This window comes from Garra rufa, chromosome 2 (assembly GCF_049309525.1).
Source record: "Garra rufa chromosome 2, GarRuf1.0, whole genome shotgun sequence".
NCBI lineage: Eukaryota > Metazoa > Chordata > Actinopteri > Cypriniformes > Cyprinidae > Garra > Garra rufa.
In genome coordinates, this window is record NC_133362.1 from 28113332 (window position 1) to 28139189 (window position 25858).

Sequence of the window (25858 nt, forward strand, 5' to 3'; positions counted from 1 at the left end):
AGAAAATAGGGCATCCTGACCGGTTCAATATAGCTGGCAGTATGCGCTACCACCTCAATGAATGATATCAAATTCATAATTAAGGTGGGGAATTCATTACCACAGAAGGTCAGGAGGCCAGTTTGATGCCTCATCAGACGGATGCTCCTCTTTACGGTTGCCGGTTTAAGGCTTCATTAAAAAGTCACTATTTTTCGCAGTCCGAAGTTTTGGAACCACATTGTACATGTCAGAAAACGAGCACCGAGAGGCAACTTAAGAAAGCTGATCTGATCTAACGGAGGGGTAGCGTATTCCGCCAGGCTCAAAGTGGCCGGCAGATTGCGCTACCACCCCTATAAATGAGGTCAAATTCGTGATTGAGGAAGGTGCTTTCACCCCCTGCTGGCCAGACTGAAACTACCACAAGCAGCAAAGTAGATTTTCAGAAAATAGCGCATCCTGACCGGCTCAATATAGCTGGCAGTATCCGCTACCACCTCAATGAATGATATCAAATTCATAATTAAGGTGGGGAATTCATGACCACAGAAGGTCAGGAGGCCAGTTTGATGCCTCATCAGACGGATGCTCCTCTTTACGGTTGCCGGTTTAAGGCTTCATTAAAAAGTCACTATTTTTCGCAGTCCGAAGTTTTGGAACCACATTGTACATGTCAGAAAACGAGCACCCCCTGCTGGTTGGACTAAAACTACCTCCAGCAGCAAACTAGATTCCACAAAGGGTCTCCCATCCACATATTGACCAAGCTTGAGCATGCTTAGCTTCAGTGAGCAACCAGACTTTTTTTTTTTTTTTTTTTTTTTTTTTCTTTATTTAAAAAAACATATTACATCACAAAAAGTACAAAATACATTTCACATTTTTTACATATGCAGATATGTACATTAATTCATTCATATTTCTGCCATTTCCATTGCAAACTATTTTCTGAATACTCTACCAATGTGTTTCCTTTTACAAACGTTTCAATAAAATCATCCTCTCTGTCACTCATTAGAAAATATTTCCATATTAAATTCACAGAGTTTTCCATTTTGTTTTTAAACAAAACCCATACATCAACTTTCCTTTTTTCATATTTTGATACATTTCTTCTTAGCCATATTACATTCTTTGCAATTGTTGTCAATAAAGTAAAGACATTCACATTACAACCTTTACCATTGTACCCAAATAAAACCATTTTTTCCCAAGCATTTTGTGTCATATTCTCATTATATTTTTCTTTCAGCATGGATTTTACAATTTTTTTCATTCTTCCCATAAAATCATCCAATTCTTCACAATAAAAAAATAGATGTAATAGACCTTCATCACTTTTCATGCATACCTTACACCTTGCATCTTTTTCTATCCCAATTTTACACAACCTCATTTCTGTTAAAATACCATTATGTCTTAATAAGAAATTAAAATCTTCTAAAATTGGATCCATATATTTCATTCCCACATTTTTCCAAATATCTATTTCATCTACATCATATCTTTCTTTCCAATAGCTGTTTGCCACAGGTTTAGCAAAAGCCCTTTCCCTAAAAACCAAATAAAAATCTTTTACTTTACATTCAAAAAAACACTTATTTTCACCATTTGTCTTTTTTAAATATAGCTCAGGCATGCCTTCATTCTCATCCTTTTCATTTTTTTCAATCCTTTCCACCCATCCTGTTGGTATTGCTTTCTTTAATTCATCGAACTGTTTTATCAGTGTTCCTTTTGAGCAACCAGACTCTGACTACTGCATTCAACAACTGAACTTGTTTGGGGCAACTTAAGAAAGCTGATCTGATCTAACGGAGGGGTAGCGTATCCTGCCAGGCTCAAAGTGGCCGGCAGATTGCGCTACCACCCCTATAGATGAGGTCAAATTCATGATTGAGGAAGGTGATTACACCTCCTGCTGGCCAGACTGAAACTACCACAAGCAGCAAACTAGACTTTCAGAAAATAGGGCATCCTGACCGGTTCAATATAGCTGGCAGTATGCGCTACCACCTCAATGAATGATATCAAAGTCATAATTAAGGTGGGGAATTCATGACCACAGAAGGTCAGGAGGCCAGTTTGATGCCTCATCAGACGGATGCTCCTCTTTACAGTTGCCGGTTTAAGGCTTCATTAAAAAGTCACTATTTTTCGCAGTCCGAAGTTTTGGAACCACATTGCACATGTCAGAAAACGAGCACCGAGAGGCAACTTAAGAAAGCTGATCTGATCTAACGGAGGGGTAGCGTATCCTGCCAGGCTCAAAGTGGCCGGCAGATTGCGCTACCACCCCTATAAATGAGGTCAAATTCAGGATTGAGGAAGGTGATTTCACCCCCTGCTGGCCAGACTGAAACTACCACAAGCAGCAAAGTAGATTTTCAGAAAATAGCGCATCCTGACCGGCTCAATATAGCTGGCAGTATGCGCTACCACCTCAATGAATGATATCAAATTCATAATTAAGGTGGGGAATTCATGACCACAGAAGGTCAGGAGGCCAGTTTGATGCCTCATCAGACGGATGCTCCTCTTTACGGTTGCCGGTTTAAGGCTTCATTAAAAAGTCACTATTTTTCGCAGTCCGAAGTTTTGGAACCACATTGTACATGTCAGAAAACGAGCACCCCCTGCTGGTTGGACTAAAACTACCTCCAGCAGCAAATTAGATTTCCACAAAGGGTCTCCCATCCACATATTGACCAAGCTTGAGCCTGCTTAGCTTCAGTGAGCAACCAGACTCTGACTACTGCATTCAACAACTGAACTTGTTTGGGGCAACTTAAGAAAGCTGATCTGATCTAACGGAGGGGTAGCGTATCCTGCCAGGCTCAAAGTGGCCGGCAGATTGCGCTACCACCCCTATAGATGAGGTCAAATTCATGATTGAGGAAGGTGATTACACCTCCTGCTGGCCAGACTGAAACTACCACAAGCAGCAAACTAGACTTTCAGAAAATAGGGCATCCTGACCGGTTCAATATAGCTGGCAGTATGCGCTACCACCTCAATGAATGATATCAAAGTCATAATTAAGGTGGGGAATTCATGACCACAGAAGGTCAGGAGGCCAGTTTGATGCCTCATCAGACGGATGCTCCTCTTTACAGTTGCCGGTTTAAGGCTTCATTAAAAAGTCACTATTTTTCGCAGTCCGAAGTTTTGGAACCACATTGCACATGTCAGAAAACGAGCACCGAGAGGCAACTTAAGAAAGCTGATCTGATCTAACGGAGGGGTAGCGTATCCTGCCAGGCTCAAAGTGGCCGGCAGATTGCGCTACCACCCCTATAAATGAGGTCAAATTCAGGATTGAGGAAGGTGATTTCACCCCCTGCTGGCCAGACTGAAACTACCACAAGCAGCAAAGTAGATTTTCAGAAAATAGCGCATCCTGACCGGCTCAATATAGCTGGCAGTATCCGCTACCACCTCAATGAATGATATCAAATTCATAATTAAGGTGGGGAATTCATGACCACAGAAGGTCAGGAGGCCAGTTTGATGCCTCATCAGACGGATGCTCCTCTTTCCGGTTGCCGGTTTAAGGCTTCATTAAAAAGTCACTATTTTTCGCAGTCCGAAGTTTTGGAACCACATTGTACATGTCAGAAAATGAGCACCCCCTGCTGGTTGGACTAAAACTACCTCCAGCAGCAAATTAGATTTCCACAAAGAGTATCCAATCCACATATTGACCAAGCTTGAGCCTGCTTAGCTTCAGTGAGTAACCAGACTCTGACTACTGCATTCAACAACTGAACTTGTTTGGGGCAACTTAAGAAAGCTGATCTGATCTAACGGAGGGGTAGCGTATCCTGCCAGGCTCAAAGTGGCCGGCAGATTGCGCTACCACCCCTATAAATGAGGTCAAATTCATGATTGAGGAAGGTGATTACACCTCCTGCTGGCCAGACTGAAACTACCACAAGCAGCAAACTAGACTTTCAGAAAATAGGGCATCCTGACCGGTTCAATATAGCTGGCAGTATGCGCTACCACCTCAATGAATGATATCAAAGTCATAATTAAGGTGGGGAATTCATGACCACAGAAGGTCAGGAGGCCAGTTTGATGCCTCATCAGACGGATGCTCCTCTTTACGGTTGCCGGTTTAAGGCTTCATTAAAAAGTCACTATTTTTCGCAGTCCGAAGTTTTGGAACCACATTGTACATGTCAGAAAACGAGCACCCCCTGCTGGTTGGACTAAAACTACCTCCAGCAGCAAATTAGATTTCCACAAAGGGTCTCCCATCCACATATTGACCAAGCTTGAGCCTGCTTAGCTTCAGTGAGCAACCAGACTCTGACTACTGCATTCAACAACTGAACTTGTTTGGGGCAACTTAAGAAAGCTGATCTGATCTAACGGAGGGGTAGCGTATCCTGCCAGACTCAAAGTGGCCGGCAGATTGCGCTACCACCCCTATAAATAAGGTCAAATTCATGATTGAGGAAGGTGATTACACCTCCTGCTGGCCAGACTGAAACTACCACAAGCAGCAAACTAGACTTTCAGAAAATAGGGCATCCTGACCGGTTCAATATAGCTGGCAGTATGCGCTACCACCTCAATGAATGATATCAAAGTCATAATTAAGGTGGGGAATTCATGACCACAGAAGGTCAGGAGGCCAGTTTGATGCCTCATCAGACGGATGCTCCTCTTTACGGTTGCCGGTTTAAGGCTTCATTAAAAAGTCACTATTTTTCACAGTCCGAAGTTTTGGAACCACATTGTACATGTCAGAAAACGAGCACCGAGAGGCAACTTAAGAAAACTGATCTGATCTAACGGAGGGGTAGCGTATCCTGCCAGGCTCAAAGTGGCCTGCAGATTGCGCTACCACCCCTATAAATGAGGTCAAATTCAGGAAGGTGATTTCACCCCCTGCTGGCCAGACTGAAACTACCACAAGCAGCAAAGTAGATCTCCACATAGGGTCTCCCATCCACATATTGACCAAGCTTGAGCCTGCTTAGCTTCAGTGAGAAACCAGACTCTGACTACTGCATTCAACAACTGAACTTGTTTGGGGCAACTTAAGAAAGCTGATCTGATCTAACGGAGGGGTAGCGTATCCTGCCAGGCTCAAAGTGGCCGGCAGATTGCGCTACCACCCCTATAAATGAGGTCAAATTCAGGATTGAGGAAGGTGATTTCACCCCCTGCTGGCCAGACTGAAACTACCACAAGCAGCAAAGTAGATTTTCAGAAAATAGCGCATCCTGACCGGCTCAATATAGCTGGCAGTATCCGCTACCACCTCAATGAATAATATCAAATTCATAATTAAGGTGGGGAATTCATGACCACAGAAGGTCAGGAGGCCAGTTTGATGCCTCATCAGACGGATGCTCCTCTTTACGGTTGCCGGTTTAAGGCTTCATTAAAAAGTCACTATTTTTCGCAGTCCGAAGTTTTGGAACCACATTGTACATGTCAGAAAACGAGCACCGAGAGGCAACTTAAGAAAGCTGATCTGATCTAACGGAGGGGTAGCGTATCCTGCCAGGCTCAAAGTGGCCGGCAGATTGCGCTACCACCCCTATAAATGAGGTCAAATTCATGATTGAGGAAGGTGATTTCACCCCCTGCTGGCCAGACTGAAACTACCACAAGCAGCAAAGTAGATTTTCAGAAAATAGCGCATCCTGACCGGCTCAATATAGCTGGCAGTATCCGCTACCACCTCAATGAATAATATCAAATTCATAATTAAGGTGGGGAATTCATGACCACAGAAGGTCAGGAGGCCAGTTTGATGCCTCATCAGACGGATGCTCCTCTTTATGGTTGCCGGTTTAAGGCTTCATTAAAAAGTCACTATTTTTCGCAGTCCGAAGTTTTGGAACCACATTGTACATGTCAGAAAACGAGCACCCCCTGCTGGTTGGACTAAAAATACCTCCAGCAGCAAACTAGATTTGAACAAAGGGTCTCCCATCCACATATTGACCAAGCTTGAGCCTGCTTAGGTTCAGTGAGCAACCAGACTCTGACTACTGCATTCAACAACTGAACTTGTTTGGGGCAACTTAAGAAAGCTGATCTGATCTAACGGAGGGGTAGCGTATCCTGCCAGGCTCAAAGTGGCCGGCAGATTGCGCTACCACCTCCATAAATGAGGTCAAATTCATGATTGAGGAAGGTGATTACACCTCCTGCTGGCCAGACTGAAACTACCACAAGCAGCAAACTAGACTTTCAGAAAATAGGGCATCCTGACCGGTTCAATATAGCTGGCAGTATGCGCTACCACCTCAATGAATGATATCAAAGTCATAATTAAGGTGGGGAATTCATGACCACAGAAGGTCAGGAGGCCAGTTTGATGCCTCATCAGACGGATGCTCCTCTTTACGGTTGCCGGTTTAAGGCTTCATTAAAAAGTCACTATTTTTCGCAGTCCGAAGTTTTGGAACCACATTGTACATGTCAGAAAACGAGCACCCCCTGCTGGTTGGACTAAAACTACCTCCAGCAGCAAACTAGATTTCCACAAAGGGTCTCCCATCCACATATTGACCAAGCTTGAGCATGCTTAGCTTCAGTGAGCAACCAGACTCTGACCACTGCATTCAACAACTGAACTTGTTTGGGGCAACTTAAGAAAGCTGATCTGATCTAATGGAGGGGTAGCGTATCCTGCCAGGCTCAAAGTGGCCGGCAGATTGCGCTACCACCCCTATAAATGAGGTCAAATTCATGATTGAGGAAGGTGATTACACCTCCTGCTGGCCAGACTGAAACTACCACAAGCAGCAAACTAGACTTTCAGAAAATAGGGCATCCTGACCGGTTCAATATAGCTGGCAGTATGCGCTACCACCTCAATGAATGATATCAAAGTCATAATTAAGGTGGGGAATTCATGACCACAGAAGGTCAGGAGGCCAGTTTGATGCCTCATCAGACGGATGCTCCACTTTACAGTTGCCGGTTTAAGGCTTCATTAAAAAGTCACTATTTTTCGCAGTCCGAAGTTTTGGAACCACATTGTACATGTCAGAAAACGAGCACCGAGAGGCAACTTAAGAAAGCTGATCTGATCTAACGGAGGGGTAGCGTATCCTGCCAGGCTCAAAGTGGCCGGCAGATTGCGCTACCACCCCTATAAATGAGGTCAAATTCAGGATTGAGGAAGGTGATTTCACCCCCTGCTGGCCAGACTGAAACTACCACAAGCAGCAAAGTAGATTTTCAGAAAATAGCGCATCCTGACCGGCTCAATATAGCTGGCAGTATCCGCTACCACCTCAATGAATGATATCAAATTCATAATTAAGGTGGGGAATTCATGACCACAGAAGGTCAGGAGGCCAGTTTGATGCCTCATCAGACGGATGCTCCTCTTTACGGTTGCCGGTTTAAGGCTTCATTAAAAAGTCACTATTTTTCGCAGTCCGAAGTTTTGGAACCACATTGTACATGTCAGAAAACGAGCACCGAGAGGCAACTTAAGAAAGCTGATCTGATCTAACGGAGGGGTAGCGTATTCCGCCAGGCTCAAAGTGGCCGGCAGATTGCGCTACCACCCCTATAAATGAGGTCAAATTCATGATTGAGGAAGGTGATTACACCTCCTGCTGGCCAGACTGAAACTACCACAAGCAGCAAAGTAGATTTTCAGAAAATAGCGCATCCTGACCGGCTCAATATAGCTGGCAGTATGCGCTACCACCTCAATGAATGATATCAGAGTCATAATTAAGGTGGGGAATTCATGACCACAGAAGGTCAGGAGGCCAGTTTGATGCCTCATCAGACGGATGCTCCTCTTTACGGTTGCTGGTTTAAGGCTTCATTAAAAAGTCACTATTTTTCGCAGTCCGAAGTTTTGGAACCACATTGTACATGTCAGAAAACGAGCACCCCCTGCTGGTTGGACTAAAAATACTCCATCAGCAAACTAGATTTCCACATAGGGTCTCCCATCCACATATTGACCAAGCTTGAGCCTGCTTAGCTTCAGTGAGCAACCAGACTCTGACTACTGCATTCAACAACTGAACTTGTTTGGGGCAACTTAAGAAAGCTAATCTGATCTAACGGAGGGGTAGCGTATCCTGCCAGGCTCAAAGTGGCCGGCAGATTGCGCTACCACCCCTATAAATGAGGTCAAATTCATGATTGAGGAAGGTGATTACACCTCCTGCCGGCCAGACTGAAACTACCACAAGCAGCAAACTAGGGCATCCTGACCGGCCAGACTGAAACTACCACAAGCAGCAAACTAGGGCATCCTGACCGGTTCAATATAGCTGGCAGTATGCGCTACCACCTCAATGAATGATATCAAAGTCATAATTAAGGTGGGGAATTCATGACCACAGAAGGTCAGGAGGCCAGTTTGATGCCTCATCAGACGGATGCTCCTCTTTACGGTTGCCGGTTTAAGGCTTCATTAAAAAGTCACTATTTTTCGCAGTCAAAGGTCAGGTCAGGAGGGCAGTTTAATGCCTGATCCAAAGGATGCTCCTTATTAGATGGTACAGTTTAAGGCTCCATTAAAAAGTGGCTATTTTTCGTAATCCAAAGTTTTGTACCCACACAGTACCTGTCAGGGAACGAGCAACCCCTGCTGGCTGGACTAAAACTATCTCCAGCAGCAAACTAGATTCCCACAAAGGGTCTCCCATCCGCAGAATGCGCTACCACCCCTATAAATGAGGTCAAATTCATGATTGAGGAAGGTGATATCACCCCCTGATGGCCAGACTGAATCTACCTCAAGCAGCAAACTAGATTTTCAGAAAAGTAGCGCAACCTGACCGGCTCAATACAGCTGGCAGAATGTGCTACCACCTCTATAAATTAGATCCAATTCATGATTGAGGAAGGAGATTTCATAAACACAGAAGGTCAGGAGGGCAGTTTAATGCCTGATCCAAAGGATGCTCCTTATTAGATGGTGCAGTTTAAGGCTCCATTAAAAAGTGGCTAGTTTTCGTAATCCAAAGTTTTGTACCCACACAGTACCTGTCAGGGAATGAGCAACCCCTGCTGGCTGGACTAAAACTATCTCCAGCAGCAAACTAGTTTTCCACAAAGGGTCACCTATCCACATATTGACAAAGCTTGAGCCTGCTTAGCTTCAGTGAGCAACCAGTCTCTGACGACTGCATTCAACAACTGAATATGCTCGTGGCACCTTAAGAAAGCTGATTTGATCTAACAGAGGGGTAGCGTATCCTGCCCGGCTCAAAGTGGCCAGCAGAATGCGCTACCACCCCTATAAATGAGGTCAAATTCATGATTGAGGAAGGTGATATCACCCCGTGCTGACCAGACTGAATCTACCTCAAGCAGCAAACTAGATTTTTAGAAAAGTAGCGCAACCTGACCGGCTCAATACAGCTGGCAGAATGCGCTACCACCTCTATAAATTAGATCAACTTCATGATTGAGGAAGGAGATTTCATGAACACAGAAGGTCAGAAGGGCAGTTTAATGCCTGATCCAAAGGATGCTCCTTATTAGATGGTGCAGTTTAAGGCTCCATTAAAAAGTGGCTATTTTTCGTAATCCGAAGTTTTGTACCCACACAGTATGGGAGCCCATGGGAGTCAGTAGAATATTGTGGATTAAAATAAAATGATGTGGATGAGATAGAAATGCATTTTTAGTTTAATTTCTCCTCTGAGCTCTGAATAACTGGTAATGAAAAATTCAATAATCTAAATTTACATCTGAAACTAATAAAATTGTTAATCTTGACAATTTTGTAGATGTATTGGTTTTGTATTCAGTTTTAAAGGACTAGTTCAATTCTGATACAAATATTTCCTGCTGATAATTTACTCACCCCTGTGTCATTCAAGATGCTCGTGTCTGTCTCTTTTTCTGTCATTCCAGGATTTTTCTCCAAATTTCGATGGGAGCCAACGGGTTGAAGGTCCAAATTTAATTGTCAATGCAGCTTCAAAGGGCTCTACATCATCCCATCCAAGGAATAAGGGTCACTGGGAACTTGTAAAGCCCTTTGAAAGCTGTATTGAAATTTTGAAACCTTTTTCCTTGACCTTAATCCCACTGAAGTCCACTATATGGAGAAAAATCCTGAAATCTACTCCTCAAAAAACTTTACTTCCTTTTCGACTTAAAGAAAGAAAGATATGAACATCTTGGATTACATGGGGGTGAGTGAATTATCAGGAAATATTTTCTAATAGTTTTATGGTAAACATATATTTAATTAAAAGTTTTGATGGAACTGTCCCATTGTCAGGATGTCACCTCAACCACACACTAGAGTCACACCCTCAGAAGAACCTCCCACTCGTTCAGGATCACCTGAGTACTAATTACTAGCACCTGACTTCACTTACCACACCCTATATATACGCACTGCATTCAGTCACTCACCATCTGGTCTACAGATCGCACTCCATGCTATGCTGCTCCTCTGGATCCTGTTTGGACTCTGTTTCACTCCTCTGTGCCGGCTTACCACATTACCATTACCCAAGGACTGTTCAGATAAGACTATCCATCTTTCAAATCAACATTGCAATTGCCTGAAACTTACCTGCTGTTTTAATAAACTTACCTCATTTTTATATACTCTTACCTCCGTCTCTGCATTCGTCTGTGTGTGTGACACCCATATTCTTTTAATGTAATTGTGCTGTATTTCTTAAAAAAATAGCTGAAATGTAAATTTTATATGGAATTTGCACAGACTTTGTATTGCAGACTGTTGTTTGTCTTTTAAATAAAAATGTTAATTGTCCACCTTAAGCATGCTTTGACACTTTTTTGAAGGTTTTTGATTGTAATGATTTGGGGGGGGGGGGGTGCTGCCGGGGCGTCCGGGTGTGTGGCTAGGGCGCGGGTTACGGCACATCCCAGGGGGGCGTCTGGGCGGCCTGGACCTCCTGAGCGTTGGCTGGCCCCCATGTGGATCCCGGGTGCAAACCCACTTTAAACCCCTTTGGGCAGGTGGGGCCCAAATGGGTCTGTCCTGAATTGCCCGATTAAGACCCACATAAAACCCTTACAGATCCTACTTAAAACCCACCTGGGCATCCACGGTGTGCCCCCATGTGGATCCTGGGTGCAAGCCCACTTTAAACCCCTACAGACTGGTGGGCCCCAAATGGGTCTGACATGTATTGCCCGGTTAAGACCCACATAAGACCCTTACAGATCCCACTTAAAACCCATCTGGGCATCCACGGCTGGCCCCCATGTGAATCCCGGGTGCAAGCCAACTTTAAACCCCTACAGACTAGTGGTCCCCAAATGGGTCTGACATGTATTGCCCGGTTAAGACCCATATAAGATCCTTACAGATCCCACTTAAAACCCACCTGGGCATCCACGGCTGGCCCCCATGTGGATCCCGGGTGCAAGCCCACTTTAAACCCCTACAGACTGGTGGGCCCCAAATGGGTCTGACATGTATTGCCCGGTTAAGACCCACATAAGACCATTACAGATCCCACTTAAAACCCATCTGGGCATCCACGGCTGGCCCCCATGTGGATCCCGGGTGCAAGCCCACTTTAAACCCCTACAGACTAGTGGTCCCCAAATGGGTCTGACATTTATTGCCCGGTTAAGACCCACATAAGACCCTTACAGATCCCACTTAAAACCCATCTGGGCATCCACGGCTGGCCCCCATGTGGATCCCGGGTGCAAACCCACTTTAAACCCCTTTGGGCAGGTGGGGCCCAAATGGGTTTGGCATGAATTGCCCAGTTAGGACCCACATAAGACCCTTACAGATCCCACTTAAAATCCATCTGGGCATCCACGGCTGGCCCCCATGTGGATCCCGGGTGCAAACCCACTTTAAACCCCTTTGGGCAGGTGGGGCCCAAATGGGTTTAGCATGAATTGCCCAATTAAGACCCATGCAGTACCCTTACAGGTCCCACTTTTAGTAAGTCTGGGCTTCCACGGCTGGCCCCAATGTGGATCCCGGGTGCAAGCCCATAATGGGGCCCACATTTGCCGCCCATGAAGCCCTCATCTGGGCCCCACATGACATTGCTGGCTGGGTAATCAAAAATATAAAATCTAAAAATACTGTATGTCATTGTAATTAATTTGTAAGAGAAGTTAAATGCTCCAGAAAAGATCCTAAAAGGGTTTTCTCAGGGGTGCAGTATGAAATTAGTTTGCAGCCAAGGTCTCCCTCCCACATGTGCTTCAAGATTACATTATCAAATGGCTCCAAATGGTTTGATAATGTGCTGTATCCTACAGAAGCAATACCTCTTGGAGAGGACGCAATCTTTTAAAACATAACACTTTTAAACGGTGACAGTGTTGGAAATTACTTGTGTCTGACTTGCAAATATTTGAAGAAACTATGTTTTAGAATACTATATGTCTGGTATTGCAATTCTAAGCTCACTGGCATACAAGTCATACAAGTTATTTGAGTCTGATGGGAAACATTTTGTTCGGCATCAAACTAGGGAAAGTGAGTAAAGAAGGGAGTGAAAGGAGTAGGAGGAAGTGTCATGGTTTGGGGGATGTTTTCTGCAGCAAGTTGGGCCTCTTATAACTCTAATATAGTTATAGTGTTCTGCTTTTGGATTTATAGTTAGGTAAAACATTAACAATTTCAGCACTTGTATTGGCAACTCATCGGATCTACAAATTCAAAACGGCGACTTTCAGCTAAAGACATAGTTTAAATCCCTGTTAACAAATCTCCTCAGTTTCTCTCGAATGTAAACTGATTTCGGCAAAATGGCAAATTATACTAGGACTTTTGGACACATATAGTACAGGGAATGAGCACCCCCTGCTGGCTGGACTAAAACTACCTCCAGCAGCAAACCAGTTTTTCAAAAAGGGTCTCCCACTGTACTGACCAGGCTCAGACCTACTTAACTTTAGTGAGGAACCAGACTTTGGCTACTGCTTAAACAGCTGCATTTGGTTGCTGTGTCTTAATGAAGCTGCTCTAATAAAGGGGTAGCGCATCCTGATAGGCTCAATATGGCTATCATAATGTGCTACCACCTAAATAAATGAGGTCAAATTCATAATTTAAGCATGCAGAATCACTTGAACATGTTCAAAACAACCTCAAAATATAAATTTGGATTGAGTATAAAATATTATCAGACACACAGACTACAGAGTGTTTTCACAACGCCATCAATTAGCCATATTGGCAGCACTGAACATAAACAATGCCACTGAACAGAACAAAACTCGCATATTATGCTGATTATTGCTGCTGAAAATGGTCAACTATTGTCCTGTTTTGGGTAATCAATTTGACAAGGAAAAACATTTGGAGTACTATAGACTGTCAAAAGTTATAACTAATCAAGGAGAAAAATGCAAAAAATGTCTGAGGAACAAAAGGTGTTTGTGGTTGGCCAAACTGATCCAGGATTTTCAATCCAGGATTATAACGTGTTTGTTTTGATCATTTCCGGTCAGGTAGGTGAAATATTAGGCTAATATCTTAATTAATACTGCTCCCAGCCGGCATTTCAACGTTGATTCACCGTTGAAACAACGTCAGGTACCATGGTTGGATCAACGGTGAAAAACCTTTCGGATTTGCAAAAATTTTCAACGTTGATATTGTGACGTCTTTTCAACGTGGAAGTAACAACGTTGATTCACCGTTGAAATCGCGACTTTGTTTCACCCTCTTACCTTTCAGGTTACGGTCATCTGTCGACGTTGAATCAACGGTGAAAAACCTTTCGGATTTGCAAAAAATTTCAACGTTGATATTATGACGTTGATTCACCGTTGAAATCGCGACTTAGTTTCACTGTCTTACCTTTCAACAACGGTGAATACACAACCGTACATTAAATTACAACCAAGTTTGCATTTAGATCAACACTGTACATACATATTAGTTAAAAAAACAAATGATTAGCTGCAATGGGTTTAACTATGAACTTCAAAAAACTAACACATGATCAATATTATAAAACAAGTTTTATTTTGGAAACATACACTGTATAAATCAAAACAAAAACCTGTCTAAAACATTTTCCAAAAACAATGCAAACACATTAATTCTGCTCACATGTTATTGTAGCCCAGTTTGTGATGAATACAAAGTAATCAGACTTTAGACATTATACATTACCACTCAGATGTTTCTCACAGTAAAAAAAAAAAAAAAAAGTTTTTTTTTAAAGTCTCTTCTGCTCACCAATCCAAAGTACAGACAAATAAAACATATTTGTACTATTTAAAATGTTTTTCATTTGAAGATAATTGAAAATGTAATTTAATCCTGTGATGTCAAAGCAGAATTTGTATCAATACTCATGATCAAGTCACATTAACCTTCAGAAATCATTCTAATATTCTGATTTGCTGCTCAAAAAAAATATGTTGGAAACAGTTCAGTAGAATTCTTTCAGTTTGCTTTGATGAACTGAAAATAAAACAATTTATCTGATATAGAAATCTATTGTAATATTATAAATGTCTTTATCATCACTTTTGATCAATGTAAAGCATCCTTGCTAAATAAAAGTTTTGAATAGTATTGTATATAATTTTGCAAATGCTTTTTATTTCAAGTAAATGCTAATCTTTGGATCTTACCATTCATCAAAGAATCCTGAAAAAAAAAAATTATCTACTCCTTAAATATTCATAATGATAAATGTTTCTTGAACAGCATATTAGGATGATTTCTAAAAGATCATGTGACACTGATGACTGGAGTAACAGGAATAAATTACATTTTAAAATATTTTAAATAATATTAAATATTATTTTAAATACAAATTTTATAATGCAGAAGGAAATTATTTAATAAAATTAAAAAACTTACTGTTCAAAAACTTTTGACTCGTAGTGTATTTTTTTCAGATACTGAAAAAACACACACACACACACACAGATGACAGGGTTTAAACTTCTCCAAATCCCTAGACCTCAGAAGGTTAAAGACTCAAAGTTTTTGTACAATAACATGCAGAGAAACTTTTTTTGACTAAAACCACTTGATCTCTTATTTTGGTGGTTAACTATAGTTCTGTGAAAACAGGTTTACAAATGTATCTCATTTTAAGAGATGTGTACATTTGTGCAGTGTAAATGGGTAAAAGACTTTGAGAATGGAACCTGCAACAGAAACCATGTCGTGGTGAAGGGGTAAAAAGCAATCGCCTTACAATTCTTTACGGAGGAAATACCTTAAATGAAATGTATTTATTATTTTAAGCCAACATGTTTCTTCAAATTCTGATTTCTGAAACAAGAGTCTTGTGTAGATATCATGGTTGTGCTTCGGGTGATCCCTGAAAGAGTCCCAGCTCTAGGTCCTTTCTGTTGCTGTCCCCTACTCTCTCTCCCACTTGTGTGCTTTCTGTGCTGTCCTGCATAAACAAAAACACCAAAAATAAAATTTCATAAAATACCAACATTGATACTGTTGAATATCTTTAACTTAAACCACTCAATACAAAACAAATCTTGTACAATATTTTTTTACTTTACAGTCCAATAACAGTGGAGTTGGAAACAAAGTGCACAACACTTCATTAAACACATTTTGACACATTCAGATTAAAATTTAAAACAACATGGTTTTAATCACAATTCTAACTAAACAGTATACTTATTGAAACAAGTCAAATGATATTGAGTACATTTGTATTACATTAAATAAACTTATAACAAAAGATCAATGAATCTCTACCAGAACTGACAGTGCAAAGTAGCAGATGAACTATTCCTTACCAAACTGCCAAGAAGCTGGATCCTTAATGATTCTACAAGGAGAAAGAATAAATGGTTTACTGAAATTTTCTTAAAATGCTGTTTTTCGTTTTAAACCATTCCCTTAAACAATCTTAATTTATTTTAATTATAAAGACATTTGCTGTTATATGATAATCAGAAAAGAAAGATAAAGTATGTCATCTTTAGGACTGTTATTATAGGATTAAAATGTAAACACTGCAGTAATGCATGGCATTTATATAAATGTGAATCTCTAGAAGACAGACATTAACAAATACTAGCAATACACAACAACACCAGATTTACATACGACCAGATGAGCTAATATTGCTAGCGCGCTAAAAGCGATTAGCATCTAACTTTTGCTGTCTGTGATAATAAAGCAGCACAAACACACACTCAAGTATTTAACTTCTGCAGTTTACATGTCCTTTACCAATTTGTAAACTCTTGTACTATTTTTTAAAAGGTAATAATAAATACTTATTGTCTTACCTGATTTAGCCAGTGCTGTATGTTTTCAGAGACTCGCAGCTCACGTCTATTTCCTCTGTGTTCCGGTTTTTGTTCTCCGTTGGGATTTTACAATTCAAATACGCTCAAATAAAAAAATATAACAGGAAAATATAAAATAATTCGTGACCAACTGAATAATTTCGGTGAGCAGCAGCTCTCATACAGTCTATGCAGCTCACAGCCTCACCAGAAAATGCATAACAGTCGAATTTTTTTAAATTCCAAAGGCGCGCAGTTTCACCGCTCAGTTTCCTGAATGACAGCCAGATTAACCAATCATGATCAAAGCAGTAAGGTAAAACAACCAATAGGAATTGTTTCAGCATGTGGTAGCGAAATGTATTTAGCTTTATGTTGGTAATGATTATATATTTAACATATACACTTATATTTTATAATAAGTTTCATGAAATAATAATGTCCATAATCATTTAAAAGGCAAACATTTATTTGTATGCTGAAGACATGATCTTATGTTGATTTATAAGTTAACCTTGTTAATTACTATTATTATTAATATTATAATTTAAACACTTGCTTTTGAGGGCACATATAACTGTTTAGCATTCAAAGTTTTAATAAAGTTGTTTTACCGTTGAAACAACAACCGACCTAATTTCAAACAAATTTCAACGTTGAATTTCGGTCATGTGTTGACTGATCTTCAACCATTTAGCATTCAACGTCACATCAACGTTGTTTCACTGTTGAAACAACAACTGACCTTTTTTCAACCAAATTTCAACGTTGAAGGTCGGTCATGTGCCGGCTGGGCTCTTACATATCTATTATTAACTAGTTTGTTAAAATGTTGTGCCCTTACCTGCTTACAAAGTCCTTCTCTATATGATTTAGCAGATTCCACACGTTTTTTCTTTCTTTCTGTAGTTTAGACAGCATAAATTAGCAAACAGCGCATTCAGTAGTACATAAATGCTGTTGTTTACATCCGAGTATCTCCATGGTGTGCAACCGGGTAACTGACCAAATCGTGATGTTGTTGCAAACCCTCTATTATATGCCTGTACTTATTTATTGTGTTTAAGATTGCCTTCTCTTAATTTCCAGAATATTGTGTACGTGTGAGACCATTCCATGACATTCATATCTATACATGAATAAACATGCAATTTAATTCCACAGTTCATAAATTTGCTCATGTCACACACTGTCACACACTAAAATTCTACAGTCAATATTTTTTGCATTTTAACAACTTAATACTCATCTAAATGCATTCAGCTGCTTTTTTTAACATTGCACATTACTACAGCAGCAAACCTGATGACTACACCTGCCATGTTTTAATTCATCTCCAGCAGCAGCACACACTACGTGCAGTACTGCCTTACATAACGCGTGCATTTTATTTGATCTCACACATGATAGTGAGATATCGTGGGATATTCTGTGGACACGGGCACAAACGGAGGTAGGTACCTCGATATGGCTAAAGATTAAAAGATTTAAACATGCATAATGACGGGTTGTTGCAGAGGTGTAGCATCCATAAACTCAATCATACACATACTACTACATAGAGCCGCGACACTCCACTGAAACGCCTTGTGTTTGTGGGAACATCAGTCGACGTCGCGTGAATATTAGACATATCTGTGTCTATTCTCATAGAAGCTGCAAATGACAATGAAGGGTTGAATTAACGTGTTCTAAAAAAACAAAATTAATTATTGATATCATGACCATTTTGAATTTATGACCAGGCGAACGTCGTGGGTAAATCGCATTTTTCTCGATGTATATTGTATTGTGTTTCTTGTACAGTAAGAACAACACAAGGTTAAGGAAATATAGTCTTCTGGCCTCTCTAGCAGATATTGCAAGCCGTAAATGGCTGTATTTCTAGTGACCTAGTTGGAGATTAGCCTGATTTTCTACCATTTCATCGCTTCATTAAACACACGACAGTAAATACTACATTTTAAAGGAAGACATTAAAACTAAGACAGTTGAATATATTTATCAAAAATATGAGTTCATTAAACCATCATTGGTATGTTTTTGCTTTGGTGTCTGTTAATATTATATGTATACACATCTCTGAGCAAACTTAACAAAATAGCAACCCTTGTTATAGCTACAGTTAAATTTGACAATTAAGTAACTGTCAACTGTCCGATTCATAATTCATGGATGTCCTTATATTTGAGGGGGAAAAATGTGACTCTGGACCACAAAATCACTTAAGTAGCACAGGTATATTTGTAGCAATAGCAAACAAAACATTGTATGGGTCAATATTATCCATTTTTCTTTTATGCCTAAAAATCATTAGGATATTAAGTAAAGATCATGCTTGATGAGGATATTTTCTAAATGTCCTACCCTAAATATTATCAAAACTTAATTTTTGATTAGTAATAGGCATTGCTAAGAACTTTATTTGGACAACTTGATTTTATCAGTATTTTGATTTTTTTTTTTTTGCATTCTCAGATTCCAGATTTTCTAATAGTTGTATCTCAGCCAAATATGGTCCTATCCCAATCCACCATGAACAATGGAAAGCTTATTTATTTAGCTTTTCAGATGATGTAGAAATCTCAATTTCAAACAATGGACCCTACTGGTTTTGTGGCCCAGGGTCACAAATATCAATCCAGGTGCGATCTGTAAATGAAACAGAAAGTTATTTCTCTACAAATAATTAAATAAAAAAAATAAAAAAGTTTATTATTTTAATGTATTATTTAAAGTATTATTTTACCACAATAAATGCTCTGACAATAAATTTTTAAAACGAGGTAACCCACCCAAATAAAATAAATAAAAAAGGCATGTAAAACATTTCTATAGACATAACTGTTTACAAAAACTAAAGTACATTTTAAATAACATGAAATAAATGTGATACATTGCATAAGGAATTCTGGTAGGACAGCAGCAAATCAATATTTTACAGTAAAATTAAAAGCAATGTAATGCAAAGAAAGCTTCAAAATGAAGCATTTTACATTCTGTGCAATTGAAATCAGTAACATTTTTAATACTTCAACATTCCCTCAAATTCAGAGGTGTCCAATGTGTAATTTATCACATAAACTATGCACCTGTCCTACAAAATATGACAAAAACAACGTCTGCAAATACTTTTTGGAGTTTAAATTTTTTTTTATTTTAAAAGCATATTTTTTACCTGATAAAATATTTCAAGGCTTGGCATAACTAGGGGGAAAAAAGACATCCAATTTTATAAATTTACATGACTTTTTCAATTCTAGAAATAATTAGGCTGTTTTTCAAGGCAGCAGGAACCACAAGTCATTTAAAGAATTACAGTTTTGAGGGAGTGAATAAAAATTTCTAATGTTTGGCCCATTTTAAATTGTTTGAAGTTATTTTAAGGCCCCCTAGTGGGTACGTATAACTTTAAAATTTTAGTTTTTCACTAAACATGCATAAATGTTGTCTTCTCAAAAATACAAACTTGTACACACATGCTGCTCACATATTATTGTAGCCCAGTTTGTGTTGATTACAGTGTAATCAGACTTTAGCCATTAATATGTTAGAAACACAAAAACACAAATATCAGGGCATGTCAAAACCCAAACCCCCTCAGACCCCAGAGGGTTAAAGTGTCAGAATACAATTAGGAGCTGCTGTAATACTGGGTAAAATAAGGAGATACAAAGAAGTTCAAGATTTAATTAAATGGATGGAATCATCTCCATGCTTTTCTTCCATTCCCAGGGTGATCCAGAATGAACAGGGCTGTTGCCACCTGCTGGATATTTCTCCTGCTTTCAGCCTTCCTCTGCGATCAGGTGATATCCAAAGGTGGCAGGGGAGGAGCCAGGGGTTCAGCGCGGGGCAGCGCCCGAGGAGGCCGGACGTCCCGAACCCGAGGCTCACCTGCTGTGCGGGTGGCAGGGGCAGCGGCGGCTGGGGCTGTGGTGGCGCTGGGAGCCGGAGGATGGTACGCGTCGGCCCAACGTCGACCGGATGACAGCTCCGAGCGTGGAGACGATTACTACAGCAACAGAACAGACTGGGAGCTCTACCTCGCCAGGACATCAAATGCAATAGTGCACGACACCTCCACCACTAGACTTTCCGCTCTGCTCTTACCAATAAACTTTGTGATGTACTTTGCCCCTTGAGGCAGTTTAAGACAGTTCGGCACAGCTTAATAAGCTGCTTATGTATGTTACTGTGCAACACCTATGTTTAAAAATGTGTACTTTATTGCACAACAAAACCGATATGAAGATGAAAGAAAGATTCAAAACCTCTTTATTTCGTTTAGTAGATATTATAGGAATAGGATCTGAAAGGTTAGACTGCATAGTTTGCTTCAACAGGAGCATTAGTATCTATACAACTATAGACTACTTAAATTATGCTGGTTACATCATGTACTGGATTGCAAAAATACTGTGTTATTGTTGTGCTGCTGCACTGTTGGTGAAACTCCACTGTTCTTAAGATTTGCGTGAACCTTTTTATATGAACCTTTGTCTGTTTAATAATATTAATGTTTAATGAATAATTGTACGTAGATTGAAGAGGTATGCTGTAACACATTTAGAATAAGAAAACTGTCTTTCTAGCTGTACCTGTACTTCCATTGCTTCGGGTGTGAAAATGTCCTCTTTTTAAATTTCTACTTTAGTCATGCTTAGAACATTTGATGTATTTAAACAATTTTGTATTTCTAGTAGAGATTTTTGATAACCCTTGAAACAATGTGAATGCAGAGTATGTATTAAGTGCACAAAACTCAAAGAAATTAAAGATGTGTTTTTTGTAGAAAACACTACACAAAATTTCTTTGCTAGCTATTAAGATATATTTAACAAATTATAATTTTAGAATTCAAAGCAATCACATGCCAAATATTTTATAGAGTAAACATACTAATTATGTGGGGGAAAAGCAGATGAAGCAGTTCTGTGATATCAGAAAATCAAATTGTCATAAATAGTTTTGTGCCGCCATTTCTCTGGTTGTAATCTTTGGTTTTCACATAGAGGATACCAACACTTATCGAATTAAACTGAATAATCAATTTCAATTTCAATTGCAGTTATGAAAAATGACAAATTCAATGCACCTTTTCTGACAACTACACAATAAAAGACATGCCCAAAATACCCAGTGCACCACCTTTTAATTAAAACATTAAAAGTAAAAAGTGCTTCTCTTATGTGCTCAGTGTCCAGTCTTGAATAAACATACAGCAAGGTCAAGCTTTCATTGCAGTAGTTACAAATCAGCTATTTAAAACACTGCTAATCAAGCATAACTTTCCCAAGTTCTCCTTTCCGAAATGTTCTGATGAAATCATAGGCTGCTGCACTGTAGTCTGGTAACTGGACTGTGATGTTGCCTAAACAATGGATGTGTTATTAGTTAAATACATTCAATGAGTTATGTTTCATGAAAAAGTGAATGCTTCAATATTTTAAAGGGACAGTTCACCCAAAAATGAAATGTACTCACCCACGTCATTCCAAACCCATAAGACCTTTGTTAAACTTTGAAACACGAATTAAAAAGGACATGGTTTTAACAGTCAATGCGACATCAGTAGTTTAACCTTCTTTTTATGAAGATACGAGAATAATTTTTGTGACCTAGAACTAAGATGCGTTGCACAGAGAAATGCACACATGTGTCATGGTACTTTCATGAATGCACATCAAAGATCGACACAAAGGAGAAGAAATTGTTGAATGAAGAGGTTATTTTTGTTTTCTTTGTGCACAGAAAGTATTCTCAAAGCTTCATAAATATCAGGTTAAACCTCTAATGTCACATGCAATATTTTAACAAAGTCTGTACCACCTTTTTAGGCCTTGAATGTGTCAGTTGCGTTGCGGTCTATACAGGGTCAGAAAGCTCTCGGGATTTCATCAAAAATATCTTAATTTGTGTTTCGAAGATGAACGAAAGTCTTACGGGTTTGGAACGAAATGAGGGTGAGTAATTAATGACTGAAATTTCATTTTTGGGTGAATTATACCTTTAAGAAGACTAAAGGGGTCATCGGATGCCCATTTTCCACAAGTTGATATGATTCCTTAGTCTTAATGAAAAGTCTATAACATGCTTTGGTTAAAATCTCTCAATGGTAGTGTAAAAAACACCCTTTTTACCTTGCCAAAATCAGCTCTGCAAAAATCAACCTATTCTGGTGGATTCTGCTTTAAATGCTAATGAGCTCTGCTCGCCACGCCCCTCTCTTGTCTCTGTGGAGTGATGAGCCTGTTAACTTTAGCCGCATTTAACCATGAAACTTGCTAACTAGCACGTTATGAGAAAAGGCCCCCCGAGTTGAGTTTTACCGTTATGAAATCCATTCAGCCATTCTCCTGTTCTGGCGATATCACTTTTAGCATAGCTTAGCATAGATCATTGAATCCTATTAGACCAATAGCATCACGTTAAAAAATAACCAATAAGTTTTAGTATTTATCCTATTTAAAACTTGACTCTTCTGCAGTTATATCGTGTACTAAGACCGGCGGAAAATGTAATGCCATTAGATGGCAATTTCTAGGCCGATAAGATCAGGAACTACACTCCCATTCCGGTGTAATAGTCAAGGAAGTTTGCTGCCGTAATATGGACGCAGCAGACGCAGTAATGAACGCGATGCTATTGGTCTCATAGGATTCAATAAAAAAGTGATATCGCCAGAACAGGAGAACGGCTGAATTTCAAAACGGTAAAAATCAACTTATTAACTCGGGGGGAGTTGGAGAATTAGCCTATTTCCAAAAAAAAGTGGAGTGTTCCTTTAAGTAAAAACCACTAGGTGGCTTTTTTATCATTATAGTGTGTTTGTGTACACACATTTATGTTAAAAGTGAGCTCTGCATCCGATAACCCCTTTAAGTGAGGCTGATTAATTAATTGTGTGTAATCACGAAAATGACTTGAATGAATCGACTCACCAACTCCAGTGATGGCCTTTACACGCTTGGTCTTGCCGAGCTTCACTGCTATACACTTCAGCACATGCTGGATATCATCGCAAGGCTCTTCAAGATTGTACTTTTCAACATAACTGCAGAAGAAATTGTCACAATCATTATTGATTACTCTTCCATACATTCTTCTTTATAAAACAAACAACAAATAATACTGCTTGCAGATTTGCCCAAAACTTGCTGATATTTCTATAGCAAAACCTACCCAAATCTTTCCAGCCTGTTCAGTGAAAAAAGCAGATAATCTGCAATGACATCTTCACCAACTAAATGGTCCAAAATGGTACCTGTTTGAAAAGCAGACACATTCATAACCTTGCAATAACAACATTATAAGAGTTACACACTAAGATATGTATTATTTCTATGAAATTTGTGGACTTACCACATAAAGCAAGTTTCATTCCTGTCTCTATGTTCTCTATTCTAGGTGGTAGGACTCCTGGGGTGTCCAGTAAAAAAATGATGGGTCTCTCACAAACCTAGTTAAACAAATTTTCACTTAACACCATGTGTGAACACATCAACCCAGTTGAATCCACCAAATGATTATAAATGATACCTGAATTTTGGTCAGGACAGCTTTTGTAATTCCTGGTTCACCTCCTACTTTTGAAGCTTTGCCTGAGAGTAATAAAATATGTAATGTTTAGGCCACCAGTTTGTTTGTTTGTTAAATTCAATTGAATGCAAGAAGAAAAGTATTTTCCAAAGCATAAAATAAATACCTTTTTTCAAAAATGTTCTTCTTAAAGCATTAATCAGTGATGATTTCCCCACATTTGGCACACCAATGACCATCAGACAGAAACTTCTGTCCTACACAAAGATGAATAACAAAGTCAGAAAACTTGACAGCAAAATGTAAGCCATTAAATATATAATTATAATTCACCTCTTCTCTGTGAAAACGAGACCCACTTTCTACCAGCTGTGTCACAAGAGGAACAATCTGGAACATGAGTGAAAGACAGAATGTTTGATTAAAATTATAATGTGCTGTTTTCCAGCCTTCATTTAGAAACAGAACATATATTTAGAAATATCTGATGTAATGTCTGACACCGCTCACTTTTTTTACATTCTCATCCCGTTGTTTTAAACAGTCTGTGAATAAAACATTCCTCACACCTTCTCTCTCAAGCTGCTTCAGAATACTCTGGTGAAATTAAAAACATCTTGTTAAATCCTGTTTTTATTAACACGCCATTTGAGTTCTTTCAGTTCAAAAGATTTCAGAAAAGCATAAGAATATAAGACCTGCTTTTTTGACGTGTCTGCCAGATCCATCTTGTTCAGTACAAGTATGTGTGGCCGGACATCAAGGCTTTCTTGAAAGGAAGGATTTCTTCCAGAAAAGGGTATGTTGGCCAGTTAAAGAAGGTCTTGGAAAAAATACTGAGGTTTAATCATTCAAAATATAGACTACATTCTTGGAAAATAAAAAGGATATTCTAGCATCATGGATCTCTATAATGCAATCAACCTTCCTTAGATTGGCTCTCATCTGCTTGAGTCCTAACAAGAGAAAGTCACAATGATGAACATAATTTTAACATAAGTGATTTTGAAACGTAGATTATACTGTAAGAAACACGAATGTTTTTAGGCGCACACAGTACGTTTACATTAGATTTTTGCTGAATGTTTAAAGTGAACTTGTTCTAGGTGTTATTAATTTAATTGAAAAATTCATGGCCCCGGTCTCAAAGAACTGATACACACATGTAGTGGTTTTCAGTATGTCACGCACCTTTAGCCATATGTCCAGGGAACCAATGCGCCACCTCTCGCTCACCAAAGTCAAACACTTTCCTAAACTTGACAGCATTGAGTAAAGAATGATAAATCCTCATCGTAGCTGTTCAGTAAGTCTACATACAGACTGAACTTGAACTGAATGAAGAGCGCTACTTGCTAAAAATCGTATAAATAAAGACTCCCAAAGGATTTAAAATAACAGCAAATATCACTCTCGTACAGACGCCATTCTTCTTCTGTGCTATGACTGTACTGAAAAGAAACGCAATCATCGCCACCCACAGGATTGGCAAGGATACTACAGAGCGCAATAACAGCTGAGAGAGCAGGACTGCACAGGTTAAAAACTCAGCAACAATTCAGTCTCATTATTAAAGTTTTTGTCATTTTTAATCTTGAGATTAAACATATATAAAAGTGGCGGATAATTTGGCGTTAGCCAAATTAAATCTAGCCTACTGAAACGGTAATTCTGTCATTTTCCTAATTAACGTTACCCTGATAGTATTCTTCCCTAGGAAAAAAAAATATTTAAAAAGGATGTGTTACAGCAAGTTGTAGTGTAAATCTGATTCCAATTAGCCTACCCTCGGTTGCAACACTTTTTGCATTTCCTTTAGTGTCTCAGAAACTATTTGTATTAGAAAGCCGAAATTTTAATAAAATAAAGCCACATCTGTCAGCTACTCACCCATGTTGCTAAAACATGTGTACATATGATAATATACGAACAATGTACACTTAAATAGACAAAGTGAAATGTTGCAACCGTCCCCACAATAGGGGACAGTTGCAACATTCAATAAAATGTAATTAAATCCTTCTTAAATATAATTTAGCAATTTCTTTATTTTATTTGTGCACAGTCAGGGTCTTTAATCAGGTAAATTGGCTGTAAAAAAAAACAAAGAATAGTAAATTTAAAACCTTCT

General features: G+C 39.3%; 2 protein-coding genes and 1 long non-coding RNA gene across 3 annotated transcripts; 1 reads left to right on the forward strand and 2 right to left on the reverse strand.

Moving 5' to 3' along the window:
• Positions 1-14043: 14043 nt before the first annotated feature.
• Positions 14044-16357, reverse strand: LOC141326560 (uncharacterized). Its single transcript, XR_012353920.1, has 3 exons — positions 16186-16357; positions 15688-15719; positions 14044-15323 (listed from the first exon to the last, which is right to left on the reverse strand). It is a non-coding gene; the product is annotated as an uncharacterized lncRNA (long non-coding RNA).
• A 1150-nt stretch (positions 16358-17507) lies between these two features.
• On the forward strand, positions 17508-21178 carry sprn (shadow of prion protein). The gene is made up of 2 exons (XM_073835064.1): positions 17508-17638; positions 19921-21178. The coding sequence occupies exon 2, from the start codon at positions 19932-19934 to the stop codon at positions 20328-20330; it is 399 nt and encodes a 132-aa protein (XP_073691165.1). The 5' UTR covers positions 17508-17638; positions 19921-19931; the 3' UTR covers positions 20331-21178.
• A 145-nt stretch (positions 21179-21323) lies between these two features.
• On the reverse strand, positions 21324-25152 carry mtg1 (mitochondrial ribosome-associated GTPase 1). Its single transcript, XM_073835063.1, has 11 exons — positions 24919-25152; positions 24616-24683; positions 24426-24527; positions 24238-24324; positions 24061-24117; positions 23894-23984; positions 23728-23789; positions 23551-23647; positions 23371-23452; positions 23130-23242; positions 21324-21559 (listed from the first exon to the last, which is right to left on the reverse strand). Exons 1-11 carry the CDS (start codon positions 25019-25021, stop codon positions 21462-21464), a joined length of 960 nt encoding a protein of 319 aa, XP_073691164.1. The 5' UTR covers positions 25022-25152; the 3' UTR covers positions 21324-21461.
• Positions 25153-25858: the final 706 nt, after the last annotated feature.

What these genes read in the sequence shown, in the direction of transcription:
- sprn (XM_073835064.1), top strand. Translation starts at nt 19,932, where the DNA reads ATGAACAGGGCTGTTGCCACCTGCTGGATATTTCTCCTGCTTTCAGCC.
- mtg1 (XM_073835063.1), bottom strand. Translation starts at nt 25,021, where the DNA reads ATGAGGATTTATCATTCTTTACTCAATGCTGTCAAGTTTAGGAAAGTG. An exon ending in CCCTGGACATATGGCTAAAG is followed by an intron (nt 24,684 to 24,918) that starts GTGCGTGACATA and finishes TTCTCTTGTTAG; the next exon opens with GACTCAAGCAGATGAGAGCC. An exon ending in AAAGGCCATCACTGGAGTTG is followed by an intron (nt 21,560 to 23,129) that starts GTGAGTCGATTC and finishes TCCATTGTTTAG; the next exon opens with GCAACATCACAGTCCAGTTA.